The 20,958-nt window shown below is 44.6% G+C and overlaps 1 protein-coding gene across 1 annotated transcript; it reads right to left on the minus strand.

Annotated features, from left to right (window-relative positions):
- Positions 1-16,848: 16,848 nt before the first annotated feature.
- LOC140313684 (uncharacterized) lies at positions 16,849-19,883 on the minus strand. The gene is made up of 9 exons (XM_072391675.1): positions 19,648-19,883; positions 18,783-19,035; positions 18,622-18,686; positions 18,325-18,463; positions 17,880-17,998; positions 17,617-17,797; positions 17,397-17,480; positions 17,221-17,316; positions 16,849-17,136 (listed from the first exon to the last, which is right to left on the minus strand). Exons 1-9 carry the CDS (start codon positions 19,737-19,739, stop codon positions 16,849-16,851), a joined length of 1,317 nt encoding a protein of 438 aa, XP_072247776.1. The 5' UTR covers positions 19,740-19,883.
- Between the last annotated feature and the right edge of the window lie 1,075 nt (positions 19,884-20,958).

The raw sequence follows: 20,958 nt of genomic DNA on the forward strand, positions 1-20,958 counted from the left end.
CCACATTTGAGGGTAACTCTGTACATACTTTGTACTCTGTAGTCCGGATAGCAACAGCTGAACTACACTAGATTATCCCTTGAACATTAAGCGTTCAAAGCAGAATTTGTGTTTCCTCGCATGACCTGCTCTTTATCTTAACAGGCTAAACTCGTGAAATGCTGTCTCAACAGCTTCGCTGCTCAGTAATCCTCAGCCTTAAGAAGACAGAGCAGGAGAGAAAGGGGCACAGTGGTAATCCACCCTGCAGGTTTGTTCCCCTCATGTCCCCTCTCTTCAGGGAGCTCAGACCCGCCCCATCCTTTGCTGAACACCCCTGCACCAACCCCAAAAAATCCAATTAGATTCCTTCATTAACAAACCAGCAGGAGTGGCACAAACAGGGCCCTGTTTGTAACTGCAAATGCTCTCACATGTACGCACATGAACCGCGATCTGCACCTGTGCGTTCTGCAACACCGCAGGGTGTAGACAGGGCCGAGCACACACTGCAAGGTGTAGACAGGGCCGAGCACACAGGGCCGAGCACACAGGGCCGAGCACACAGGGCCGAGCACACAGGGCCGAGCACACAGGGCCGAGCACACAGGGCCGAGCACACTGCAGGGTGCAGGCAGGGCCGAGCACACAGGGCTGAGTACACTGCAGGGCGTAGACAGGGCTGAGCACACAGGGCTGAGTACACTGCAGGGCGTAGACAGGGCCGGGCACACAGGGCCGAGCACACTGCAGGGCGTAGACAGGGCCGGGCACACAGGGCCGAGCACACTGCAGGGCGCAGGCAGGGCCGAACACACAGGGCCGAGAACACAGGGCCGAGCACACAGCAGGGTACAGGCAGGGCCGAGCACACTGCAGGGTGCAGACAGGGCCGAGCACACAGGGCTGAGCACACAGGGCCGAGCACACTGCAGGGCGCAGGCAGGGCCGAGCACACAGGGCCGAGCACACTGCAGGGCGCAGGCAGGGCCGAACACACAGGGCCGAGAACACAGGGCCGAGCACACTGCAGGGTGTAGACAGGGCCGAACACACAGGGCCGAGCACACTGCAAGGTACAGGCAGGGCCGAGCACACTGCAGGGTGCAGACAGGGCCGAACACACAGGGCCGAGCACACTGCAGGGTGCAGGCAGGGCCGAACACACAGGGCCGAGCACACTGCAGGGTGCAGGCAGGGCCGAACACACAGGGCCGAGCACACTGCAGGGTGCAGGCAGGGCCGAGCACACTGCAGGGTGTAGACAGGGCCGAGCACACTGCAAGGTTCAGGCAGGGCCGAGCACACTGCAAGGTGGAGGCAGGGCCGAGCACACAGGGCAGGGTGTAGGCAGGGTGTAGGCACACACTGCAGGGTGTAGGCAGGGCCGAGCACACAGGGCCGAGCACACTGCAGGGTGTAGACAGGGCCGAGCACACAGGGCTGAGCACACTGCAGGGTGTAGACAGGGCCGAGCACACAGGGCTGAGCACACTGCAGGGTGTAGACAGGGCCAAGCACACAAGGCCGTGCACACTGCAGGGTGTAGACAGGGCCGTGCACACTGCAGGGTGTAGACAGGGCCGAGCACACAGGGCTGAGCACACTGCAGGGTGTAGACAGGGCCGAGCACACAGGGCAGGGTGTAGGCAGGGTGTAGGCACACACTGCAGGGTGTAGGCAGGGCCGAGCACACAGGGCAGGGTGTAGGCAGGGTGTAGGCAGGGCCGAGCACACTGCAGGGTGTAGACAAGGAGTTTGTTGACTAATTTCCGACAAGGCTGCTGAAAACTTTAGGCAACGTACAGCTCTGCACAGACTGCGCTCTGTGCTCAGTTTTCCATGATGTGATGTCCCCAGAGGCCGACACAACACCACGTCTCAGTGTGACACCCTATTACAACAAGTACACTACCTAACTCCTCAGGAACCTACATTTCAGATTTCAACACTCTCTGACTGCAGATGTTACAGTGCCCATAAAAATCTCAACAAGTGAAGAAATCCTCTTTGTCCTTGTTTGTTTTATCATAATTATTGCTCAGACCTCCAGTGGAGTTTAAAAAAGACATCATTTTAGCATATCTGACAAACACTGCACTATTTTTATACCTCCAGGTCACTGTTTTACATCACGATAGCTGCTAATTATCATCTTATCAGGGCTACAAAACCTCCTGCTGACTCAGTTGTTCATCCATAATTGCAGAGAAGTAGTATAAAAATAGGCAGACACAAGAAAAACCATGTTGGTGAGTTTTACTAAAGTCCCCTCACCCTTCACTTTTAATTCTCAGCTTGCACAATCTGGTTCCTTTAGTCTGGGCAAATACTCACAAATGTAATTTATTCCGACACCCCCGAGCTTTAATGGGAAATCTAGTGTAATTAGGAATAACTGTAAATGTCTTAATTGCTTTCATTGAACAATAATGAACTGCATCTGTCATTTGGTTCGTTTATGATGTTTTGTGCCCTTCTCAGCCTGAACTACTAAAGAAAATGAACCTCAACCACGAACCCTGTATTTTATAGAGAGGAGCTTGCTTGGCTGGGATTTCTGGCGTTTGTCTGGTCCAAGAAATGAGCCACGTATAGTACGTCCAAACATGGGTTGGGAAGCATTTTGGCTACAACTGGTGCTGCTGGTCAGGGTAAACTAGGCCTGGCTCCAGAAGTACACCCTTTCCTCTTCCTTTGTGTCACACATTTTACTCAAAATTCAAACAGACATTGAAACATTTGCACATGTGAGGAGTCAGAAGGGAGAAACATCTACACAACCGGGCCTTGTTATTTCTACAGTGAGGGACATAAATTCTGTCGTACGTCTTTTACTGACTGAGACACTTTAATCCAAACTAACACATCCCTGCAAAAACACTGGCTGATTGTCACAAAATTGGTAAAGCTTGTTGTGTAACAAGCTCTCCTCCCATATGTGCCAATGCTTTGCATGTGTCAAAGTCAGTCAGCATCTTGAGGACCTCAGCAAAAATACAAAAATACAGTTAGTTGTGTTTCCTAATAACTAAAATTGATATAAACTAAACAATGTCTCTGAATATTAGCTTTTTCACTGCCGCTTACAAACAGAGGAGGGTTAAGGGCGTGGGGGCATCATGAGTCCATGGTTACGCCCATTTCCGCCTCGGTTTTTCATCCTGCTCTGAGGAGCTTTCTCCGCCTCTCAGCAGCAAACCCCCACATTCCAGGAGAAATCGCAGACTCAACAGGCATGAAATCCATTTCTCACATGGCTGCATCTGTGCCTCCTAATCATAACCTGGACTGACAATTCAATACCGTACGCCATCGCCTGCTTCCTCCTCCCCACTCACCCTGTGTCTCCTGCAAACTCCCTCACCTCCCACTGCCTCCTTCAGCCTCCCTAATTGCATCGCAGTAGCCCCCACCACCACCATCACCACCTCATTAGGCCCAGCAGAAGAAGGGGAAAAAAAACAATTAAGAACGCCAACTATAATTACAGTAATGGCCGTAAGGGAGTTAGTGACCTGGTTCCTCGCCATAGCTCCATCCAGCCAACCTCCCAGCAGCACACTCACCTTCAGGCCTTTGGGATGAAGTGCAAGGTGGGGTGGAGTTTGGGAACTGGACACAGTGTCAAGGTCAATCTGAACTGACTGACGAATGGCTGGTCAGAGTTAGAGATCAGGCTGTAAGAGGCTGAGGGGGAAATCCAGTATGGTCCCCTGGTGAGACAAGTGGGAACTGGGGCCACAAATGCTCCAATTCATCATCTGTGTGCCTGGAATTATATAAACGTGATGAATGTGTAAGGTCAGATAAATTACTGAATTAGAGTAATGGCTGATTGCAGCAATTCAGCTGTAGCACTGCCAGGAATATACATTCGAGGGTGCAGCACACTTTGTTGACTGATCCCAGATCCCTGGATGTGTGTGTGATGGAGACGGAGGGATCAGCGTGAGGCTTTTACAGAAGAGAGTGTGAAGCAAACCTTAAAAGCCTTAAAAACTCCAAAATGAACTCGTAGGAGCAGAAAAAGATGTTCAAAAACTCGTTAAGCCCATCTGTGAGGATGTTGTTGGCCAAGTGAAGTTGAACTGTAAAGAAAAAAGAATCAAAAAATTATATTCAAAACACTCAACTGTTCTTTACTTCTGAAAATACTTGGAATGAATGTCAAGTATCTACTAAGTGCTGCGTCTTTCAGCTCAAACAAAAATTGACCACTATTGTTTTTATTGTTATTGCATCACCGTGTCTTGGTTTTGGGCACGCTTACAGTATTAGTATTAGAGTATCATTTCAAACATCTTCAGAATCCTTTGAGCTAAATAAAAAACAGTGCATCAGAATGATCTGTGTGTTTTTGGTTCTGTAATTTGTTTTGATTTCAGAGTAAAGTTTTAGTTTTTCCATTCATTTAAAGAATAAAGAATGTGTTTGCCTCATCTACCCGTCACAACACTCTGACATTCAGAGAAACTTATGACCATAACATGACGCTAGCATCATCTGACAAGCCAATGGCAAATTTTTTATTTGTTTTCCCGCTTCTCAGCTGCATTCAACTAACCTAACCACTTGTACTCTCCCTCTAGTTGCTTCTTGACATTGTAACTGCTTGTAAATTGTTCTTTGAAATATATGTGATTGCAAATTCTCCTTTTTCCTTGTGAGTCACATTGGATAAAAGCATCTGCTAAATGCATAAAGGTGAATGTAAAGAGCTTTCCTTTGTAATTATGGATGTAGGTTGAAAGATATTCACGGAAGCCCTTCAGGTATGTGATAATAACCTTGAGTCTCGTGACAAGGATTGTTAACAGTAAGTTTGGGTACTTCTTGAAATAAATGCCATAGCATATAGTCTGAGGAGAAGGAGGTCTGGGGATCTCTGCGTACACTGTGGTCGGTCTTGGATAAGTGGCAGAAAATGAATAAAAAGAGCCATTTTGACAGGTTAGCACCGGAATGATTGAGCTGGGTGACATGGGATGTGGAAGCGACTATGCAAGTAGGTTACTCCTCATCTACTTTTCCAAACTGAGAGCCCTCTGACTTTGTTTTGACTAAGAAAGTTGCAGGAATCTCTCCAATCCAAACTTCCAGATCCAACATGACTGTCCTGCACATAAAAGTGGCAATAGCTGCAGTGTATTGGCACTTCTGATTTAGTGAGACACTTTTGTGTCTCATTAAATCAGTCGCACACACAGTTCTGCCTAAACTATCAATTATCAAATTGCTATGAACCTTGAATGCAGCCAGAACAGCATAATTGCGTTATTGTCTTGCATTGCTCACTGGAAAACTGTCAACTGGGATGTGACATAATTTCCAGGCAAATGGAGCACAGCAGAAGTACCTCACACAGCCCCTCTTTATCTACTGTAGCCTGACGTATTAGAATTGGCACATTTATGAGAGACACGTCAGAAACAGTTTATCAAAGGTGCTAGTCAAGCACCTCCTTATCATTGTGACCAAACCTAAGCTTGGTGGGGGGCTGTTGCTCTTGCTTGGTCAAAGACTGTTTTGTAGACCGCATTGTAGAACACACTTCTTTACCAAGCCTGATCAAAGCAAGCATGAGTCTATTAGTGAGAGTGTGTGTCTTTGAGTGTACAGAGGGTGTTGAGTAGCATGCGTCAGTACAGGCCAGGGTGAGGGTGCTCTGGCAGTCTGGCAGCGCCCCCAGCTCCCTGGATTAATGCCGATTGTTTGGGAATGACTTGGAGCTCCGGACCACACAAGGAGAGCGAAGGGGAATGCCGACCTGCGTGGAGCTGCAGGAGAGGGAAGCATAGTGCGCAGAGACTTTTCAGAGACTCCACTACATCTAACTGTTTCCTCTCATTCTCTGTCTCCCTCCACCACACACACACAAACAGATTCTTTCCCCCTTTGTCTTTAGCTCTCTGTCTCTCTGCTCCCTTTTCTACTCACCTTTTAAAACCAATGAGCTGCACTCGTGTGCCTCCGGGTTTCTGGGGTCAAGATGAAACAGCATTTCCTGGACTACAACCCCTACCTGCCCTGGTGTGCGCATGTGTATGAGTGTAATGTTTGTTTGTAGTGTTCTGTGGGAGGTCTGAAGCACAGTGTGGGAGACGCACAGGGAGGGATATGAAGAGGACAACAATTCATCAAAAAACACAGGCACTGGCTTCGATTAGCTGAACTCTTGCATGTGCGTTGCTCTTTTTTTGGTGTGAGTAATTAGAGATGGCCAGTGTTTCGCAGCAGTATGCAAAGGCTTCTCTGTAAACACATGGAAGCATCCCAAACATATATCTCTTTGTTGCGTAATCAGTTGAGACAGCCAAACTTTCCAATATCCACCAACAACAGAGGAGGACGCTGACGGAGGGCTTCCTGCCTCCTCAGCCCTACTGCCTAAATTGAATGATAGAGGAGAGAATAAAACAGGAGTTTGCAATGACAGGAGACACAAGACTGACAGCTGTGTTTATGGAGCGGGGTGTGGGAGGCTGAAGCCCTGCAGATTCACTCCATCCTGAAAGTGGCTCCCATGACCTGCCCAGATGCTCGCTGTGACTGGATAGCGTTCATGTGGCGGCGCGGTATATATACATCAAACAGGGGTGTGATATCAAATTAGTTTTATTCTCTGTCTGGAATGGGTGATCTCGCAGCCCGGGACGGTTGGTTTTGGTATCCCAAAGTGTGTGTGTGTGCGTGGAAAGCACAGGTGGGTGCACTGATGGTGGTGGTGGGTAATCTGATTGCGGAAAGTCTTTGAAGTGAAGAAGTGACATTTGAGAACGGACCGAGAAATGCATGTCTGTGTGTTTGACTAGATCCTGCAGAGAGGATGACACACGTGGGTTTGAGGCTGAGGGTCTTGCTCCCCCAGATCCTGTGAGAACTGAGAAATTTTAAGTTTTTTCTATGAAAAAAACTCTTAATTATGCTTGACTCTCCAGCTTCTGCCTCGTTCATTGGTGATCACATATGAATATACCAATAAGCCACCGACATTTCCATCTTTCAGCTCTTCCTCAGTCTTCGACTGTCACACACTGACCGCCACAATCATGAACTTTGCACATAAGATGCAGCGACCGCTTGCATTTAGTTCATTTTCAGTTCACTTCTGTACAGCTGCACAGGTCTGTCTGCTTCCTCGGGTAAAAAAAATGGAAACAACCTGGAAATACAGGCGGTTAACTGTCAGTATGCTGGTGACGTTGCTCATGGCTTTTTCTCAGGCGGCATTAATTGCCAATGACAGTGGGACAGACGGAAAACACACTTACCATTTTTGATTACTTAAAATTCAGCCATCGAACACGAAGCACCTTGTGTGGACGGAACCACGACAGTTTCCCTTTTCTCTGCAAATTTCTCAAAACATTTTCAAGACGAGTAAAATAAATGTCATCCTTTAAAGTTGGTAAAAAACTGTGTTAAGTCACCATTAACAAACCTACAGCCTAAGATTTTAAACTAACTTTAAACTGAAATACACTTCTTTTAAACGTTGCATCTATGTTTGAGCTCAGATATTCATCATTTTCTTGGCTACATGTTGGCTGGTTGTAGACTGTAGGTCAAAAACATTATTACATATTCAAACATCTAACGGTGCACATCCTTTATTTTACAGTTTTGTCTGTTGAACCATTTTGTAGTGGTTGAAAAGCCACTGAAACAATGTTTAGGGTGAAGCTTAATGTCTTGAATGACACATCTAAGATAAACGTCCACAGATGAAAACGTGCATAAAACTAAAAGGATCGAATGTCTCAGTTTGTTTCCTGATTTTCGAGCATATTGTAACTTAAAATCGACATTATTAAAATGTAATCATTGATCTTCTCTCTAATTACAACTTTTCCAGTGTAATCTAGTTTGTTTTTAATGACAATTTCTGTATTCTTTTGCAATTATGATTTTTTTATTCTCTGACCCTCTTTGTTAAGAAGGCAGCAGATTAACCTGCTGTGTAGTCATCACTGACTTCAATATTCACGACATTTTCTGAGAAAAAGGCTTCAAGCTACAGGTCTTTTATTACAATCATTAAGGCTAACCAATGAGATGGTTGATACCAGAGTAGCCTTTAATTATCCATAAAAGTGTCATGTCAATCATGCTTTCCGTGTTGTTATTAATTACACCTGTGCTCACAAAAAAATGAAAAGGTGAATAGTTGTTCTTATTATTTGTTGCCGCTGCTTTAAGCTTCATGTTCATTAATGCTCACATTTAAAGCATCTCATTTGGATCGAAGCATGCAGTGCTATTGTGTTTCTGAGAGGTTTGCTCGTGCTTCACTGTCTGGCACTGGCCCACTGGCCCACTTACACACTCCGACTCGGACGTGCATGTTGACGGAGAACAGATTCCACCGATTCCCCTCAAAACCGCAAGAAAACTCAGTCAGCGATGGTGCAACACTCGGTTTTCTTCAGCTGCTGTTGTGATTTTCATCAACAACAAACTCCCGTCTCCGGTTTTCTTTGGCCTTCACTGCGTCCAACTTTCATCCCCCTGCCCTCCTCCTTTTCAGTTGACTCCCCCTTGTACACTACCTCAGACACACCACCCCATAGCCTGCCTCTCTCCACCGCGGCTGCCAAGAATAAGACAGGCTGATGTGGGGGCCCCATGAGGGAGGCCCCAGCACTGGTGAAATAGTGTTTCTCCAGCCTGAACACTCACTCCGCTGAATTCAGCCACTTGGCTCTGTTTATTTAATATTCAGTCAGCTGTGGGGAGTGGGGTTAGCCACAGCTTATAAAACTCAGTCAGCATGACCAAGATATAACCCCCCCCCCCCCCAATTCTTCAGCAACCACACGCACTTACATATAATACATACTGTACATGAACACACACCCTATACTGACACACTTTCTCTGACATGACATGTACCACAAAGTATGACAACACGGACCAAGACTTTCTGGGTTTAATGTATATTATCCTTTTCATGAAATAATTGTAACAAAAACAGTGTTTGTGTTTATAGCAGTGTTTAAAACAAAGTTATCACGTGTCAGATTTATTCAAGGGAAGATTTAAAAGAGGACCAATTTAAACAGGGAGGCTGGGACCCCTGACAGCAGATTTAAAACACATTTAACAGCTTAAAGACATGAATCCATACATCTAAACATCAAGTCGAATGCAGTATTTCACACATGTAATAAAAGTGGAAACACCACACAAGCAGAGATAAAAAGGTTTGTCCGAGCAACACTTTTTCCTCCCCACACATCAAAGGAGAACTCATGGATGTAATGAGCTTAACTTTTTGACTGGCATTAAGACGACTGAAACAAAGCAGGAAACAGGAGAGACGTGAGCTACGGCGCAACCTCAAGAGGTGAGTTCAGAAGATCGAGCAGCAGACAAATATGGATTTGTGTGTGAGAGAGGCGGGCATGGGGGGGTGGGATCCTAATAATTCTCACAGCAGCTCATATTCACCCCACCCTGCTGTGAGAAACCCCAGCATGCTCCATCTATGGCTTGACTGGAAGGCTCCATGGCAACTTCCAGGGTCAGGGGTCGCAGAGAAAGGTTGCTTTTATCTGCTAATGAGGTCGATACCTGGGGCTCCGTGTCTCTTCTCCTCTTTCTCTCTGCATCTCCCCTGTGTAGTCAAAGGCGGGGGGGGTGTGGTAGTTATGAATGCCTGCCAAGTGACACCAACGCCATCTTCACTCATCTCCGCTTTGGCCCCTGAGCTGTGCACTTTGAGCCCGGGATGGGGCGCCAGGCAGGAGGGTACCGCACTGTAGGGAGGATAAAAACCGGCCCCAGAATTGCTGGCTCCCGGTCTGGCTCCTCATTGTGAAACAAATGTTCACATGCAAACTGACAACCCCCCCACATGCACGGTGCTGCCCGTACCTTCATTTCAGGGGTGTGATGGATTGCCTGTGCATCAGCGTGGTTTGTGTTGCGCAGGACTTACTGTTATAGTAGCTGATGATTGATGTTATGTTGTTTTGTTTCTTACACACAGATCTGCAGTGCTGAAAGAGTAGTGACACACCAGTCAAACAAACCATATGATTAACATTCATCTTTGTACAATCACTAACAATTTAGCGAAAGTCGCTATGTTGTCTGAATTATGGACTGCTTAAACAAATGAGTGTTGAATGAGACAGCTGTTAATACCCCTGCAAAACACTTCACTATATCAACCAAGACTCATTGGCCCATGTGCCCCTTCAAAGGGGCAAACAGGCATCTTCACCATCCCCTGTCCCTCTCACACACACGCCCCCTGTCATGTTCACAGGACTGAGAAAGGAGTCCATTAACTCTGATTTAGTGGCAGTGTCATGCAGTCGCCTTTGTGAGGAGGTGACATTCATTGAATAGGAATCAGAACTCGCTCCCCCTCCTCCATCTTTACTTCTCCTGGCTCCACGCTTAGGGTAGCTGGAAGAGTTGGTGTGTCTCCAGTGGCAGTGTGAGGGGTTTGCGGTTGTGTGTGTTGGGGGGTGGGGACGTGGATTGAGAGGGTTTTGCTGCCACATGTCTCTGAGTGGCGGACTCTTTGTGCTTGGGCCAACCTGTTTGTTTAGCCTTTCCTTAGAATGCCTCACACATCGCTGCTTCATCCAGAGACGAGAGGAGAGTTTCTTTCTTTGGAGCAGCGGCGCTGGGATCTCCTGTTTATAAGCCTGACCATCATTTCAAACCGCGGTGGCTTCGAGGTACAAAACAAAACATTTCAGCAAACACGCTAAAATAAAAAGAATCAACAAATATTTAAGAAAACAAGGTGACAACACTGTTGCATCTCAGAAAACCCGATAAATCGTAACATGATTTGTTTCCTGATAAAAGGTTGATGTGTGTTCTGATTTACTGCTGTGTTGTTGTTGTTGAGTCAAAAGAAGATGAGTTTAATACCCAAAGTCCAAAAGATGTTCCAAAAAGTGTAAAAGAAAAAAATCAGAAGGAAAGAAACTCACATTTCTATTGTTTATTTGGTTCACATTACAATAAAAACGCTGCATTTTATAAAAAGTTGGTTTAGTTTTTTGTTAAAGAGCTTTGTTTTACTGTCTCTCTGGGATGTTAATGTATTTTCTGTTTTATTGTTGTGTTTTATGACCATTTAACCTGAATCTGAAAAAGGGAAACATCTACAGTACATATATGTTAATCAAACTATTTTGAGATAAAACTGTGGATTATAAAAACATTTCAAAACTCCTACATTTACCTGGTGGTCGCTGCAACGAAATATGGCCCAAAATTTTAAAAAAATCTACCCAAACCAGAATTATTCCATAAACAGAGGCACTCGGGATAAGAAAAGCTTTACAATCAAGAATTTATGAAGCAGCTAAAGGCAGGAAATCCATAGTTTAAACCTCCTAATCTGCAGACGCAGAAGAAAAAACCTTTTCCTTAGAGAGGAATGCTAAGAAATCAAACTGTCAGTTCTTTTGGCAACACTGATAAAAGATAAATGGAAGATAAAAGACAGGTGATGTAATGTTTGCCGAGGATACAACAGCATCGTTCCAACAAGCCAAAGGCTGAACGTTTTATCGTGTAATATTTAAAGCTGTGGACAGCTGCATCTGGAATGTGCCTTTATGTTTGTGGGATTTTCACCTTGATTTAACTCACTGTGACACTTATCTTTTCATATGTTGCATAAATCAGGTTACAAAATTCATTAAGCAACTACAGTGAATGATTATCAGTTATAGATGGCGTGAGGTTTGACGCACAGTTTACCCTGAATGCAGCTTGATTCATAGTTGTCCGCACTGTTAGCAGCTGGTGCTCGTGGCCCCATCCATTCCTGACTCTCTGGGCCTCTCCCAGCTCCCGGTGACGGCTCAGGACTGGCTTCTACCTCTGGCCCCAGCGGTGTTAACACAGAAGGTGAGCCGCATCAGTGTGATAGAAAAACAGGAGGGCAGAGAGGTCACGCTTGGTTATTTTTCCCTGCTCTCTTGGAAAACAAAGAAAGACAATATTTACACAAACAGGAAGCTTAACATTTCCTAATGATTGGAAACATGTTGAGCGTGGTGCTCGCTTCCTCCCTGCGGACTAATCGTGTCAGCGTGCACACGCACCCATTCTCACACACATGCACACAGGCTGACTGGGATGATATTTATGTCGGAATAGAGGACTGGCATTAAAGGTCTGAGAAAGATTTTAAGAGTTAAGCCTTCTTTGACATTAAAGTCTGGATGGTGGAATGTTTGAAGCCGAACTAAAAGCCCATTAACTTGTTGAGTTCAGGCTTCCCTCCAGCCATGTTAGATCAACCATAATAAGTTGCGAGTTTATGGACCTTTTGCTCCCCAAATGTCTACCATGTTGCTAATTGCGTACATCTGTGACGGGTGTTTTGATGTTTTGTCTCAATGTGCAGCTGTCCGCTCCAACAGCCTCATTTTAGAAGTGGCACAGCCCTCCGTTCTCTGCGTCCAGCCCTTTAATAGCAGCCATACATGCAGTATGTGATCACTTTTTACAAAGTCTTAAAATCAACTTACAGCACGGCTCAAACATCACAAGTTGAATAAGAAAAAATAAGCCTGCAGCTATGTAATGCTTTCGTTCAGTGTTGAAACAAACGGACACGTCAGGTTTGAACATAAGAACTTCTCTTTTCTCTGGAACATTTTGCTGTATCTCAACCATATTAAACAGAACTTCCTGCTCATATCACAGCCCTGATAAAAAAATGATCTTTTCCTTTTTATATGCTTGGATTATGTCTAAAGTTTACGCACATTTGTAGCAGGTGAACACAATCCTACTATAAAAGAAAAACTCAGCCATATCAAGTCATTTCATTTACTTTTATCTATGTTCGTTCTGTTAATTGGTGGCTCTATAAAGACCAATCCCGCTATCAGTTGTTACCAAAAAAGTTATTCTTCCACATTTTTTCTGTCCAACAACAACATTTGACCTGAAAATGTGGATCAAACACCAAAACACTTCATGCCAGCACCTAATTTTTACTCTAGCTGAATATTTTTCTTCCACAATGTGTCTTTTCTTCTAATAATGTAACTCTGGAAGCCATCAGACTTTAACTTTTTGTGCTTTGAGCATCCAAATGCTTCATTGACTCCAATGCAAAGTGAGCGGACCTTTGGGAGATAACACCAACTGTCGCTGTTTTAAACTGTTAAAAACGTTCATATATCTTTACTCCATGAGAACAAACGACAAAGCGATATGTGCAGGAAAGCCTGGAGGTGCCCACTGTGGCAACTGTATGTCTTTAGGATTCCCAGTTTCTCTTGAAGTAACAACATTTTGGTGACTTCTGAGTCCGAGTCAGGTAGAAAGTGGTGCTAAACATCGCCATGGCGACCTCTAAGCCCACATGGAACTTACAGCTGATGGACATTTGATAATCAATAGTTCCTCCCATTCTTCTTCCATCTACGCACACCCTGATGGATTTTGTTTAGACTTTAAATTCTTTTAATTCAGACTTTTATTTGGAAAGGCAAAGAACAGACTGTTTCAGTGATCCCACATGATTTTCCACAGGAACTGCGTCTATTTTTGTTAGGATCTGTTGGTTTTCTCTTGGTGTTCCCGGCCTTCTGGAGTGGCTGATTATTTATGCAACTCACCTGTGATGGTCTGGTTGCCTCCTGCTCTTAAGCCCGGGTCTGTTCTTCAGTCGGTGCCAGTTGGTCTGCTCACATGTGGTATCGTTTGGCCCAACAGGTTTTGTCCTGTGTTCAGTGGAGATCGGTTTGTGCAGTCATCTTTTTTAACTTCTTTAAGTTAACTCGGTTAACTTAAACCCAGAGCCTGGATGAGGAGCATTTCCCAGTTTTCATCACTTACCTTTTTTCAAGCCCCTGAGCTCTGCCAACTTCTCCGGAGGATTATTAACTCGGTTATAAAGGAGACTCATCCTGTCAGTAAACATTTGATTTCAACTTAGATGCAAAACTTTCACCTGGAGATCTACATGTTCTCTTCTTCTTCTCCGCAGACCATCTCAGCCCCTCATAAGTCAACCGAGTCGGTCTCTGATTAGGGTTAAAAACAGTTTCGTCTGTCACACTAAAGCACACCGAGTTTAAGTCTAATGAAATGTGCTGTACAGATACAATTATCATTGCATTCTTTCTACGTAATGTTTGATTATTTCATTCATATCCACCGAGTCCTGAAAACAAAAACTGAAGTCTTGTTTCTGAAAGCGTGAGGAATCTTCTGAGAAACGGTTGTAATTATGACATAACCTAGAAAATAGTGTAAATCTGTGAGTTGATGTTGCTTTTTTACCACTCTAATCGTACCGTGTGATATGATAGTGATCTTATCTTATTAAATTCCAGATGTTAATTAAAAACTGGATCACATGCTCCAGTATCCAATACTTTTATTGGATAAAATGTTTCACATTTACTTTGCGTTTTCGTCAGAAACTTTTACTTTTGTAAGTCTCCAAGGAAAAGAGATTTGAAATCCTAATGGGATTTAAAGGTGGGTTTTAAACTGTTTATCTAACTGTGCTCTCAAGAAAGTTTTGTGACCAGGCCTTGAGTTTGTTTATATCCGATAGCAGTCACTTAAACTGCTGCATGGTGTCTTGCGGTGCCATCAGAGGAGGGATCAGCACAAATGTGCGCTATGTGTACGTTGGTGAAACCTGATCTTGAGTAATTGTCAGGATAAAGCGAGGGATTGACCTCTGCCATGAACCATATTTTCTCAAACAACACACACTTGAGCTAGCTTTGAAATAGCCTCTCCTGCTGGACCAGAGTGGCCCACGAGGAAGCCAGTCATCAAGTTTTTAGTGTAGCTAAACAAAGTCTGTGGTAATTTCATTTGCTCACTTGTACGTTCACAGCAAGCTGATAGCTGATGCCATCGACTCCCCCAGCCTCCGTCCCTCTGCTGGTCATGACATCACATACCAGCAAGGCGAGGCAGGGTTTATGTGGACAGGACCAGGATATTCTCTGGTAGCTCGTAAAGCAGAGCTTGTTTTATAGTGACATGCTGCTTCCCCTCCAGGTCTAACAGAACTCTTCTCGCTGCTACTCGTTCATCAGATCAGAAATGTTTTTCTTTGTCTTTGGACTGTTGAATGTGGTCACCGTTCTTTAGACTTTTACACTCTGTGTTTTCCTGACTGATTTGTGGAGAAAGTTAAATATTCGCCTGACATGTCATAACAGATTATTCCTTCATTCAAATCACCAAACACACATCCCTTCACAACAGCATGTGGACATGGAGCGCATGTGTCTTTGGTGTTTTGACATTTCGGATCCCGCAGTGTTCAGCTCGCATTCCTTTCATCCCAGATTCCCTCAGGAGTCCACCCCACCTCTCCCAATCACTTCCACAATGTGAGGGAATCAGACAGATGCACGATCTGGCAGATGGCAGGCAAGTCCATGGTCAAATGACATCGATGGCATGCACGCCGTACAGAGTCCCCACAACTGGCACTTAACGGCTGCCGTTAATGATCAGATTCCCTCTTGAACTCTTTTACACTTCGGTCTGAAAAGTTAGAAATCTGCTTGAGTAAACTATGTCGACAAGTATGTCGATGATGTGGTGCTGCTAGGTAACTGAATATGGATCAAAGACATTCATGCCTTTCGGAAAGGTCAAGAGAGCTGCTCAGTTTTTAGTAATAACAGAAACGCTTCTGGCATTGACCTCCACTGCCCCCGTCCACCTTTTTCTCCCCCACTTAAACTTGAAATCCCTGCTTTGAAATATTCAGGCTGTTGGAGTCACTTAGTCTGACAGAAGCACAAAAAAGAGGATGGAAAATCTTTTTGGAAGAGGAAAAAAAAGTTGATTTCTTAACCTATAACCTATTTCTGTAGCAGAGAAACATAAAACTCCTTAAAATCACAGAGCTGAGACTGACAAGAAGGCTTCGATGCAAATAACAGATAATTAAAAATCATCAAATATCCAACGTTACTTTATTTTCCCTTCAAGTATGAAACGTTCTTTAAGTTTCTTTAAAAATTGAAAACACCTGAAAACTATGAGTCATTCTACTCCAGCCTCTAATCATATATTTAAAATGCGGAGCAGAGACAAGGACATGTTCAGTCACTGCAAAGAGCCGAGGTTAAAACAAAGGCTGTCGATTCTTGTAATGACGGTAAAAGTGTGCCCCCTTGTGTTTGAAAGCCTATAAAGAGGAATGCGTTGGGGTGGATTCTCAGACGTGTATGAGGAGCGTACGGACCTTTTTATACAGGAGAAACTAAACAAGCACATGGAGCCCCAGCTCCTCAGCTCAAGATTTAGGAGCTCAAACACATCCTAAGGAGAAGGGAGACACTTTTGAAGACGGTAATGATAGAGAAGACAGATGGTTTGATGTTATGTTAAACTGGAAAAATCATCTTTGAACAGAGGAAGTAGACTCAGATATACATTTCCCAGCATCTATAATGTAGCCTTGAATCTACTTCCCAGGCAATTAAAAAAACAGACACATTATGGATCTTGTGACTACAACATGCTCATTCGGGCAGGTAAACAACTCACAGGTGAGAATCCCTTAAACGACCAAAACCGTGATCAGGTGAGTCAGTGACAGCCGATACTCCCCACCTACTCGTCAGAGCTGAAGAAACCCTTCGTTTGAGAGGTGAAAAATCATCAGGGAACCAAGAAGAAGAAGTCCAGCTGCCCTTACTCAAGCTCTTAGGACTCCAGAGAGGAAGGATGAATTAAGAAACCAATATTTTAAAAGTGATTTTAGTGGGGGCTGTGAGGTAAGGCACTAAATATTACATCAGAAACAATAAATACTTCATTCTGAGTCAACCAGCAAATGATCAACATTTGAAAATACCTCAAACTTCAACAAAACACCTTTTTTCAAAATCACTTCTTCTTTCCAGAAATGCGCAGCCGTCCAAAAGTGGAGGAGAACTGCAGCGCCGACCTCTCACACAGCGTCAGAGGAGCGCCGTCAGAGGTCGAGCTCTCCAGCGACGCATCACTAACATGTAGGGAAGTGTGTGGAGAGGCTGAGTTTGAATGGCCTACATTACTGCCTGCGAGGGACCCAACGTGTCTGTCCTGATTTCCTTTCCCAAGACCCTCCAGGTGAGCCTGGAACGTAGAGGTCTGCTGCTCCAGGGAGCTGAAATTCTCCTGAACCTTGTCAAACTGCAGGGACAGAGATGGTTTCAGTCCTCGTGGTTTCTGGTTGTATTTAAACACGTTTTCTTACAGAGCAGCGTTTTAAAGTACCTGCTCAATGTTGGACTGAAGCAGAAGCTCTGGCCAGACTGACTCACTGCTGCTGTCCACCCTGTTGCTGATGTTAGTGTGACTCCAGGTTAACTCCTGAAGAACAGGACAGAGCTGTTTCACAATGAGGAGAACAGCAACATATCAGAAGATTTACTGCATGAGGAGAACTTTACCTGCAACAGCTGTGTGCTGTCTTTCAGATGATCCTGGCAAGACTGAAGTCTGTTCCTGTAGTGATCCAAGACTGCAAATAAAGTCTTTCATACACACACACACACACACAGCGTTTTAAACAGCTGTTAAAGTCATTGAAAACACAACTGTTGTCATTAAAGTCATTGAAAACACAACTGCTGGACAGGCTTCTGTGGACAGGCATTCATACCTGCTTACCTCTGCACCTGTCCGGGCCAAAGCCAGGTCTCTGTGACATTGGGCCTCCTGTTTGGTTAGCGTGACACCAGTATGCAGCTCCTCCAGCTGAGCCCAGAGGCTTTCAAGGCCCTGAAGCATGTCCTTCACACTGGCCTCAAAATCCCCCTGCACCTGGACCAGAGTACGCAGGGATCCTACCCTGTCAGAGGGGAGCATGTGACGTTAATCACACTGAACTACAAGGGCAGCGGATGGCATGTCCTTTGGAGGCCGAACCTCACCTCTGCTGCAGATAGGTGCTGATGAGCTTCAGTTTGACTGTAAGCGTGGAGCCTCGGTCCATCTCCTCAGGTATCACCACCGATCCAATGTTAGCTTTCTCGAGTGTGTGAGCCACAGCCTTCAGTGGAAAGAAGATGGTTGGAAATGTGGGGTCAATGTTGTGGTTTGTTGACAGAAAAGTATGAAAGAATTTAAAACATTTAAATTTATCTCCTCTGGCAGTCTCGTTAATTCAGAAAGCAGCAGATCTGTTCTTGTATGTGTTGCCTGCGGTCACAGTATTTGTTTATTCCTGAGAGCAGCGTCGAATCTTTCTAATATTACCACCAAAGACTTCAAACTGATATACATGCAAAAAAAAAACAACAGGAATTTTACTGGAGGCTGCTTTGTGTTAGAGAGAGGCTGCATTTTCTTCCTTTAAGATGGTTTGATCCATTTTACCTGCAGTCTGGAGAGGTGAGCTTCAATGTGGGGCATGCTGGGGTCTGGCAGGGGCTCCTGAAGCACACACAGCAGCAGGCTGTCGGCCAGAGCGAGAGCCACAGGAACACGGAGGTCCATCTTCCTAGCCGAGGACATGCTGCGAGATTTAAAAGATTCTTTGTAAATTTGCCACAAATTTCTTTTGCAAAAAAACTTTCTGAAATATTTAAATATGTAAAAATAAACAAGTCTATTTTCTCTCTGCAGTTAATATCAGATGAAGAAAACAAAACTGGGAAAATCATTAAGCGTCACCATGAATACTGGTTATTCCTGCTTTCAGTCACAACCTCCTGCTGTTTCCTCTGCGGCGGCTCCTCCTTAAATTAAAGCAAATACACTGAATAAATATAACACGATGAAATAAACCAGAAGGCTTCAGTAGCGCCCTGCTCAGCTCATGCAGCTGTGCTCACCTGGGTCTGTCTTGGCCACAGGCAACACTTTAGGGCATGGATACAGCCTGCCAGAACAATCGACAGCAGACACACTAACAGCAGCCCGGAGCACACATTCACCAGAGATAGACAGGGGTGCAGCAGCGCCTCCAGCTGGCAGACTGACCACACTACACCAACAGGAGCAAAACCGTACCAGGGTCGCAAAGTCCTCAGAGTCTGGGACCAAAATTTGTGTGGAGGTTGACCTTCATCTGGTGTTTGATTTGGACTGAAATCGAATAAAAGAAAGAGACAAAAAACAATTGTTCAAAATTAACCAAGGACTAAAAGGAAACACCAGTTGTTTCTAAAGGGAAGCTTAGAAGTAAAATTACACTGCTATTCTTGTGAAAACTGTCCCTGGAAATCAGCACTGCAGTTAGGTAATTAAATACCACATCAGTCAGACGTTGAGTAAAATCTAAGACGTGTTTTTACAGAAAATATATGGAGAGAGGTTGAAACTGAGAGATTACTGTGCATATTTAACTGCAGATTTGGTATCTGTGGAAATCTGAAGTCCTAAACAAAATTGAAAGTTTAGCCACACAAAACGCTTTTACAATGACAGACTCGCCCTCATGTCCAGCTGAGTCAAAGAGGTTGATCTTTACCTTTGAGAGTCACCTCAGAACTTTCAGCCTATTTGTAATGCTAAACTGAGCTCTACCATTACAGGTGCTGACAGATCTCTACCTAATAGAGCAGGAAAACGTTTGCTGTAAAACCATCATTACACACAAGCTTCTCCTCCCTGAAGCAGCACATAATCGGCCACCTGCCACTGAGAAGCTGATTGAAATGAATGGCTATCTGCTGAAATCTACAAACGTCTGCCTACCTCTGCTGCTGTTGGTTCCTTCCGGCAGGTTTTCTCTCCCTGTCCTCCCACACATCCTCCATCCATTTACTGGCCCAGTCCCAGTCCCCCATCTTACCCTGTCCAGCTACCCTCTGACCTTTGGGGTGGGCGACTGTTAACCAAAGTATGGCAGCAACACTGACACAAACATGGTGGCTGAAACTGCAGCAGAGCCATGAAATGAACAAAGTCCGTCCACTCTAAATACGAGGAGGCATGCAGCATGACAAGCTCGTTTAACTGGTTCTGCTGGAAGATTTGTTTTAGTAAGGCAGTGCCTTTTTCCTTTTCCCACATTCCACTCATACAGGAATGTGTTAAACACACTTATTACAACAGTGCAGATAACAAACCTTGCTGCACCCAGGTACACCCCAAGCCAGCAGTAACCCCTCCCACAGTCTCAAACTTTGAGTAATCTCAGCATCAAGTTATAAACCATGCAGCATGAATGCATTCCTTTAAGGGTAAAAGATAACAACAAGAAGTCAGGCCATTAACTTAAACCATTAGCACATAGTTTGGGCTGGCAGTTCCACTCACCTGGAAGGGGTAACAATCACAGTTTAAAATGCTGTGGATCTCATTTCAGTTCTCTGAGGTCATGCTGCCATCTAGCAATTAGAGCAAGAATAACATCAGGACGAGTTAGGACCCATTAAACCTGATCAGGTACATTGGACCCAGGCAGCATCTGTTCCCACAGCAACAAGAAATAAAGTCTTCAGACAATCCATCGATTAGTTTATCCATAGAAGGTTGCAGCAGGCCAAAGACTAACGCTTAGGACACAGTTATACCTTTAATTAATCAACATTTGCTTTAATAACTGGACGTACGCTGCTCCTGCCCCGACTGTTATAATCAACTGTAACAAAACAAAGGGCAAGCTCTTTAAATCATTTGGTTTTTCCTTCCAATATTTTATGTTATTAAACAAAGTTCAATAAAACCAGCAAGCACTTGGTGGTAGAGAGGATTTGGGGGTACTTTGGGGGCAGTTTCAGAGATCACTTTGAAACCCTTATAGTGTTGTTATAAGAGGTGTTTTAACACACTGGTACAACCAGAAAATGTGTAAAAAGCTCATTTTTCAAAGCAGGTTGCCAAAATCTCACTGTCTTTGTACCTTTTCCAGTTAAATATGAGGTTAAAAAGGTGTGCTAATCAATGCACTTAGTTCTTATTTACATTTATACCTCTGCTTTTCTAAAGTCAAACCTGTTCTCTGGAGTTGGACACATGCTCTGACCAAAGAAAGTAGCTCTCCATTCTTTAGAGACACGCTAC

Source organism: Leuresthes tenuis, unplaced genomic scaffold (genome assembly GCF_036924035.1).
Source record: "Leuresthes tenuis unplaced genomic scaffold, fLeuTen1.0.hap1 SCAF_9, whole genome shotgun sequence".
Lineage (NCBI taxonomy): Eukaryota > Metazoa > Chordata > Actinopteri > Atheriniformes > Atherinopsidae > Leuresthes > Leuresthes tenuis.

Coding starts and splice junctions, on each gene's coding strand:
- LOC140313684 (XM_072391675.1), bottom strand. CDS start 19,739: ATGGGGGACTGGGACTGGGCCAGTAAATGGATGGAGGATGTGTGGGAG. Junction 19,036..19,647: donor AGGAACCAACAGCAGCAGAG/GTAGGCAGACGT, acceptor ATTCGATTTCAG/TCCAAATCAAACACCAGATG. Junction 18,464..18,621: donor AGGAATAACCAGTATTCATG/GTGACGCTTAAT, acceptor TAAATCTCGCAG/CATGTCCTCGGCTAGGAAGA.